General features: G+C 51.5%; 3 protein-coding genes across 3 annotated transcripts; all 3 read left to right on the forward strand.

Annotated features, from left to right (window-relative positions):
• Nucleotides 1-735: 735 nt before the first annotated feature.
• Nucleotides 736-4,178, forward strand: T310_5626 (Insulysin; the record flags this gene model as incomplete). The annotated part of the gene is made up of 2 exons (XM_013471529.1): nucleotides 736-966; nucleotides 1,047-4,178. The coding sequence occupies 2 exons, from the start codon at nucleotides 736-738 to the stop codon at nucleotides 4,176-4,178; spliced, it is 3,363 nt and encodes a 1,120-aa protein (XP_013326983.1).
• Nucleotides 4,179-4,745: 567 nt separating this feature from the next.
• T310_5627 (uncharacterized protein) lies at nucleotides 4,746-5,858 on the forward strand (the record flags this gene model as incomplete). The annotated part of the gene is made up of 4 exons (XM_013471530.1): nucleotides 4,746-4,786; nucleotides 4,928-5,179; nucleotides 5,244-5,491; nucleotides 5,557-5,858. The coding sequence occupies 4 exons, from the start codon at nucleotides 4,746-4,748 to the stop codon at nucleotides 5,856-5,858; spliced, it is 843 nt and encodes a 280-aa protein (XP_013326984.1).
• A 948-nt stretch (nucleotides 5,859-6,806) lies between these two features.
• T310_5628 (C6 zinc finger domain protein) lies at nucleotides 6,807-8,138 on the forward strand (the record flags this gene model as incomplete). The annotated part of the gene is made up of 5 exons (XM_013471531.1): nucleotides 6,807-6,847; nucleotides 6,936-7,022; nucleotides 7,119-7,168; nucleotides 7,237-7,906; nucleotides 7,964-8,138. Coding segments are annotated over 5 exons (1,023 nt in total), but the record flags the coding sequence as incomplete, so codon positions are not given.
• Nucleotides 8,139-8,140: the final 2 nt, after the last annotated feature.

Raw genomic sequence — 8,140 nt, forward strand, 5'->3', positions numbered from 1 at the left:
CCCCTGCTAGTCGCCGCAGGATGATGACATTCCGCGAGCCGTTGACCGCCTCCCGCTGTCCAAGCCCACTACAACTGCCGGCGCCGGATTATTGGGGACGCCAGCCTAGAATCAATGGGCCAGCGCCACCAAATTGCGGCAATCCCATCGCAATCCCCGCCACGCGCTTGCTGAGCACTGCTGCTAGCCTGTCACCTCGCGATCTCGCTCGTCTCCACGCCGTCGTTCGTTCAGGCGAACCCAGAGCTGCCAGCTAGCCCGCGGTGGTGGCTCTTCCGGGTCGCAAGTGGCCTCCGCACTGGGGCTCCGCCGCCTATCGCGCCCTTGGTTCCAGGTTGCAACTCGCCCCTTTCGCTTTTGCCCTTGCCGCATTCTTTCCTCTCTTTCGCTTTGTCTCCTTGACACATTCGCTCCCCCGTCCTGGCTGCATGCCGGTAGTTCTCTGCAGATCGCGGAAGGTCGTGTTGTTGTGCTGCCCGCCGGGATCTCGCGTGCGACAAGCTTGGATGCCTCCAAGGTACTCTCGGTCTTGCGCGCTGTGGAATGTCTCATTGTTCGGGTCCTACCTTCCAGAATATCTTGTACCTCTAGGACGGAAAAGGACTTGGTCTCCAAAGCAGATCTCGTATTTCTATTCCCCGTTGTCTCTACGGCCTCACTCGCGTCTCTCCCCACTATCCTTCTGGTCGCCGTCTATACTCTGCTACCCCCCAGACCTCTCCGCTGACCTCGACCATGGCGGGGAGTCGAGCGTGTCACCGATCGGCTGGAAAGCCCGAGTTGGATGATCGCTCCTACCGTGTGATTCGGCTGCCCAACAAACTGGAGGCTTTGCTGGTCCATGATCCAGATACGGACAAGGCGAGTGCCTCCGCCAACGTCAATGTGGGCAACTTCTCGGACGATGATAGCATGCCGGGCATGGCGCATGCTGTAGAGCATCTCCTGTTCATGGGAACGGAGAAAGTAAGTGACAAATGAAGCTGCTGATGCCAGCTGTCCCAGAAGACAGTTTAGTAACCGTTCCCGTGTTGTGATCTATACAGTACCCCAAAGAGAACGCGTACAATCAGTATCTCGCATCTCATTCCGGCTCGTCGAATGCGTATACTGGTGCTACGGAGACGAATTATTTCTTCGAAGTTGCTGCGACTGCGGAGGCTAGCGACCAAGGATCAAATGGGCAGTTGACGCCTACGGAGTCTGTCAGTGGAAGCAACACTGGCGTGTCGAGCAGTGCCTCGTCATCGTCAGGCAACTCGGTCTCGCCGCTGTACGGCGCACTGGACCGCTTCGCCCAATTTTTTGTCTCCCCTCTGTTCTTGGAATCGACATTGGACCGTGAATTGAGAGCGGTGGATTCGGAGAACAAGAAGAATCTGCAGAGCGATGTCTGGCGCCTTATGCAGCTCAACAAGACCCTTTCTAATCCCCGCCATCCTTACCATCACTTCTCAACCGGTAACCTGCAGACCTTGAGAGACGAGCCGCAGAAACGCGGCATTGATGTCCGGAGCGAGTTCATCAAATTCTACGAGAAACATTACTCGGCAAACCGCATGAAGTTGGTGGTCTTGGGGCGGGAATCGCTGGATGAGCTGGAGCGATGGGTGGTCGAACTGTTCTCGGAGGTGAAAAACAAGGATCTTCCTCAAAATCGGTGGGACGATGTCCAGCCCTTCTCTCCCGACAGCTTGTGCACGCAGGTCTTCGCGAAGCCCGTCATGGATTCGCGATCGATGGACATTTATTTCCCGTTCCTCGACGAGGAAAACTTGTACGAATCGCATCCCAGTCGGTACATAAGCCATCTGATCGGACACGAAGGCCCGGGCAGCATCCTGGCGTATATCAAGGCAAAGGGCTGGGCAAACGGGCTGTCTGCTGGTGCCATGCCCATCTGCCCCGGCTCTGCGTTCTTCACCATTTCCGTTCGTCTGACCGAGGATGGGTTGCAGCAGTACCGTGAAGTGGTCAAGGTGATTTTCCAGTATATCGCCATGATCAAGGAGCGGCCACCCGAACAGTGGATCTTTGACGAGATGAAGACTCTGGCCGAAGTCGATTTCCGGTTCAAGCAGAAATCCCCTGCTTCTCGGTTTACGAGCCGTCTGAGCAGCGTTATGCAGAAGCCTCTCCCCCGAGAGTGGTTGCTGAGTGGCAATGATTTGTTACGAAAATTCGACCCAGAAGCAATCAAGAATGCTCTGTCATACCTTCGTGCCGACAATTTCCGGCTCATGATAGTATCCCAAAACTTCCCTGGAAACTGGGACTCCAAAGAGAAGTGGTATGGAACCGAATATAAGGTTGAAAAGATTCCCGAGGACTTCCTATCAGACATTCGCGACGCTTTGGCAACCTCTCCCGAGTCACGCATTCCTGATCTGCATATGCCACACAAGAACGAGTTCATTCCAACGAGACTGTCTGTTGAGAAGAAGGAAGTCCCGCAGCCCGCCAAGACGCCGAAACTCATCCGCCATGACGACCATGTCCGCCTCTGGTTCAAAAAGGACGATCGCTTCTGGGTCCCCAAGGCGACGGTCCATGTCACCCTGCGGAATCCGCTGGTCTGGGCCACGCCAGCCAACCATGTGAAAGCGAAGCTCTACTGTGAACTTGTGCGAGATGCCTTGGTTGAGTACTCCTACGACGCCGAGCTTGCCGGTTTGGACTACAATCTCTCGGCGAGCGTCTTTGGCTTGGATGTGTCCGTAGGCGGATACAACGACAAGATGTCGGTGCTTCTGGAAAAGGTGCTGACCACGATGCGTGATCTGGTGATCAGTCCGGATCGCTTCAAGATCATCAAAGAGCGCCTGACTAGAGCGTACCGTAATGCGGAGTACCAGCAGCCCTACTACCAAGTCGGGGATCTGACACGATATCTGACTGCGGAGAAGACATGGATCAACGAGCAGTATGCTGCGGAACTGGAGCATATCGAGGCAGAGGATGTTTCCGCGTTCTTCCCTCAGCTTCTGCAGCAAAATCACATTGAAATTCTGGCCCATGGAAATCTGTACAAGGAGGATGCCCTGATGATGACGGATATCGTCGAGTCCGTGTTCCGCAGTCGTCCTCTCCCACAGTCCCAGTGGCATGTGCGGCGAAACGTCATCTTCCCGCCTGGGAGCAATTACATTTACGAGCGGACGTTGAAAGACCCCGAAAACGTCAACAACTGCATTGAATACTATCTCTTCCTTGGAAATATCACGGACAATGTGCTTCGTGCGAAGCTTTTATTGTTTGCACAGATGACTGAGGAACCTGCATTTGACCAGCTCCGGAGCAAAGAACAGCTGGGATACGTTGTCTGGAGCGGTGCGCGATATTCTGCCACCACGACGGGTTACCGCGTCATTATCCAGAGCGAGCGAACTGCGGACTATCTGGAAGCTCGTATCGATGCATTCCTGAGTGCCTTTGGCGAGACACTGCAAACCATGACCGAGGAAGAGTTCGAGGGCCACAAGCGCAGTATCATTAACAAGAGATTGGAAAAACTGAAGAATTTGGGTTCCGAGACCTCTCGGTTCTGGTCGCATATAGGCTCAGAGTACTTTGACTTTGTGCAGCATGAGATAGACGCTGCGACAATCAGGACCTTGACCAAGCCGGAGCTCATCGAGTTCTACCGGCAATACATCGATCCTGCATCTCCGACCCGTGCCAAGATTTCCATTCATTTGAATGCACAGTCCGGCGATCCTGCTAAGAAGCCACTGGATCCTGCAGACCAGAGATCTACGCTCTTATCTGCTCTGGAAGGGATTTTCAATTCTGAGGCCATTGCAATGGACACGGAGAAGCTAGCAGCTACCATCAAACAGGTTGATTTATCTGCCAGCGACCACGACAATGTCTTAGCCGCTGTCCGGCCTCTACTCGTCTCTGACCTACAGCTCCCTGACGATCGGGTGCAGCCTCTCCTTGAGCGAATCAGGCACACTCTGGAATCGCACTCGAAGCGACAGGGCTTGGCTGAAGTAAAGGCCGAGGGCGCGGCTAGCAAACACCGCCAGAAGATCAACGGTGTCAATGGTGTTGGCCAGAAACAGCCAATCTATATCACCAATGTCGCTGAATTCAAGGCCCGTCTGCCTGTGAGCGCTGGGCCTTCGCCAGTAACCGATCTCAGTGAGTTCGAGGACTTTGAGCCGAAATTGTGAGACATGATGTCTCGTAATCTTGCGGCACTCATCCCGCCTGCCGCTTCAGAAAAGATTATTGCGACTACCGTGTCGATACGGTGCGCCGACTGATATCGATGACATCTCACGTGCGATCTATGAACCCGATTTACATTAGAGCTTGCATTACTGTTTGAGTAGCAATACATGTACTGTACGGTGTACTGGGGATGGGGTTGAGGAGCATTAGAGTGATAGGCGCCGACTTGGTTGTAGACTACTGTCGTGATCTGTAAATATAGATCGTGTTTGGTAGACAGTAGAATAGCTTTTTGGATTAAAGGAATAAAATATGATTGTTGCTACGGTTTATCGGTTTGAAATCAAATCTGCATGATCGAGATTCTCACTCGGAGGTGTCTGTCTTGGCGCGGCCGAATGTTTTCGCGGAGCTTCTCGCTCACCTCCATCCCAGCTCGACAAAGCAAGTCGATCTCCGCCACAGCTTCCTCAATCTCTACCCTTCTTGTACGGGCCTGGTCGCCTCTCCCATCAGAGCAGACCTACTCCTTCTTTGAATTCTCTTCCTACGAAGAATTGCCCAAGATGTCGACAATTACAGAAACTGCGATGCAAAGCTCCAGGCCGTAAGTCGATGCACACCAAGCTCCATGACGCGACAGCGCGCAGGGAGCTTTTATCCTAATATTCTCTGGCCTTATACTTTAAATATTTCAATTTCTTCGAAATTATAGGTTGGCTAATATTTGTGTCTTTTATTTCTGTAGGCCCATCATCCCCAAGGACTTCTGCGCCAAGCAACCCGAGACGATTCGCCTGTATCCTCTTTCGAATTACACCTTTGGCACCAAGGAGACCCAACCTGAGGAAGACCCGTCCGTCCTGGCCCGTCTAAAGCGTCTGGAAGAACACTACGAGAAGTATGGCATGCGACGGACCTGTGAAGGCGTGCTTGTCTGCCACGAACACAATCACCCGCACGTTCTGATGTTGCAGATCGCCAACGCTTTCTTCAAACTGTATGGCGCAATTTCGTTCGGTGGACTATTTTTCTATGTGAAACAACTGGCTGACGTGCTTCAGACCGGGTGACTATCTCCGCCCTGACGATGACGAAATCGAAGGCTTCAAGGCACGTCTGAACGAGCGCCTTGCTCCTGTTGGATCGCAATTCTCCGGTGAGGGCGTCAATGAGGACTGGGAAATCGGCGACACGCTTGCGCAGTGGTGGCGGCCCAATTTCGAGACTTTCATGTATCCTTTCCTACCGGGACACGTCACGAGGCCGAAGGAGTGCAAGAAACTATACTTTATTCAGCTTCCGAAGAAGAGTGCGTGAATTCCCATTGTCGAAACTTACTCGTGTCAGCTTTCCTATACTAATGTCCTTCAAAAGAGGTTCTCTCCGTGCCCAAAAACATGAAGCTCCTCGCAGTTCCCCTCTTCGAACTTTACGACAACACAGCCCGATACGGCCCTCAGCTCTCGGCGATTCCTCACCTCTTGTCCCGATACAACTTTGAGTTCGTTGACGAGAACGACAATGTTGTCGCGGTGACACCAGGCACTCCGTGCCCAGGGATCGACGCGCTACGGACAAAGGTGCTCACCGGTGGAGGGGAAACTGCTGGAGAAGGGCAGGATACTGGAATGGAGGATTACAAAGAGGGCGCAGGCGAAAATGGCAGCCAGGCTTGAATGCTCCAGCTTGCACCCGCGTCGGGAACACGCTGGATGCAATCCCACCTTTCACTTTATTTTTCTCTTCCGTCACCCATACATATCTCTTTATTAAATGCACTCTGAGAGATTTTTGTGGGCAGATTTCTTTTTCTTTTTTTTTTTTAAGACTCAGGAATTTCCGGTCTGATATCACATTGCATGAGGGGAAAGGTGATACTTTCGATTAATGAGGAAGGCAGATACACGGCTTCCGTTTTTGTACTCAATGGATGATACGGGCGTTAGGAGCAGGGAATTGCATTTGAATTTTTTTTTCCTTTTTCACTTTAATTTCATTTTAGAATCCAGTTACACTTACCTGAATTTCTGCCAAAAGAGTAATGGTCCTATGGGAGGCACGTGATGCCAAGGATCTTTCCATTGTTGCATCTCGCATGACCATCGAGATCTCTCCACAGATCAGATGCAAGCATCCATCGATTACAGTTAGTACATCGATTGGTGTACTGTACTGTATCTAACTACTACTATTCATCAGATGTTTTGAGGGATTGCATTTACCAAATCAATTCTTCTCCATGAGAGAAACCACCATGACGTGAAGATTAAAAACCAATAAATAAATAACACTGCTACGAAGGAATGAATGTACTACATATGTATCGAGCTGGATTTCAAGCTTAGATATATTGCCGCGAGAACCGGCATTACATCCATCCATGGTGAACAGGGGCCCCGCGTCGCGATCTAAGCAAGGTACGTTTTTTTTGTACATTGATACCCCCAAGATACATGATGGATTTATTTTGCAAAACAATTATGTACTGATTTGTGTTCTAGCATGGTATATCTCCCCTGCTTAATCATATACACTTCTGTCGATAGACTAGCGATAGGCCATATATGTGTCCCTGTGCTTGCTTTGTTGATTATTTGCTGTTGTTGATACTGATGAGGGAAAACATGGCAATACAGCGGACAATGCAGAGCACGGCATTTGAAATGTAAGAAAAGAAAGATCGAGTTGCATTATTATTTCGAGTCTATTTATTTTATAATGAAGAAATGTTACTAAAAAATTGATGTCGACAGGCGATGGCAACCGCCCATGCAATGGGTGCCGGAAACGAGGAGTCGATTGCGCATATGCGGAGCTTCCGACCTTTCTTGCAACGAGAGGTGAGCCGGCTTGCTGTATGTGAATATAGTTGAAGCCGCTGTTCTAATGATGCTTCTAACAGAGTGGAATCCTGTCGAAGCTGGATATGTGTCTAGGGATCTTGAGACGTCGGAAGATGCTGCAGCGACAACAGATCGGAGTCGAGGTATGTAGAGTACAATATACTCAGTTGTTCGTTTCTGTAGTACAGCTGTTGATGCGAGTGCTCTACAGGACCCATGTCTATATCCTTTGTGAATGAAACTCACAGGATCGAAAGCAACTACACGATCATCTCGGCAGACGAGCATACGCCTGATACTGCCAGCTCATCTGCGTCATTATCTCATCACACTCCTAACTATTCCAGCCTCCAGCATAGTCCCCCTATAGTGGTATCCTCAGATCTCTCTCCGCATGGTGGACCGCAACCGCAACCGCAACCGCAGACAGTTGCGCCGTTCCCCTTAGTCAATCCCATCACATCTCCCCCTGATGCCTTTTTTATGAACCGATACTGCACTGTCATTGGGCCGTGGTTCGACCTGTTCGATTTCCGGAGGCGGTTCTCGCTCGAGGTCCCGCATCTGGCGTTGCAGAATCGCCTACTCCTTCTCTCCGCGATGGCCTGCGCTGCCAGACAACACCATCTAACCTCCGCCCAGCCGGTCAAGACGGCGCTGACATACTACGACGAGGCCCTGCAATTGCTGGGGGTCTCGTTGAAGGACTTTTCACGGTCGTCGTCAGCTGCGGTGTTTGCATCCTGCTTACTGCTTGCTCACTGCGAGATGATTGGCGCCAGCACCCGGGACTGGCATCTCCATCTTTCAGGAGCTCTGTCGCTCGTGACGACCCATGGCTGGCACAGGTGCACAGCCGGACTGGGACAAGCTTGTCTCTGGTACGTGACTTTGCGGGCCCAGATCCGCTACAATTACATCTGTTAACGACTACATAGGATCTACTATCGAATGGATATTCTGTCCTCCCTTGCAACCGCAGAGAGTACCAGGCTTCAGACCAATTTCTGGGATACTGCAGGCGACGGAGTCAGCTGGACCATTGAGTCGTGGTCGAATCACGCCGTGCTTCTACTAGCAGAGGTGCACAACCTGCTCTGTGACGTGCGAGAAGG

The sequence above is a fragment of the Rasamsonia emersonii genome (assembly GCF_000968595.1).
Source record: "Rasamsonia emersonii CBS 393.64 chromosome Unknown ctg1118621760306, whole genome shotgun sequence".
NCBI lineage: Eukaryota > Fungi > Ascomycota > Eurotiomycetes > Eurotiales > Trichocomaceae > Rasamsonia > Rasamsonia emersonii.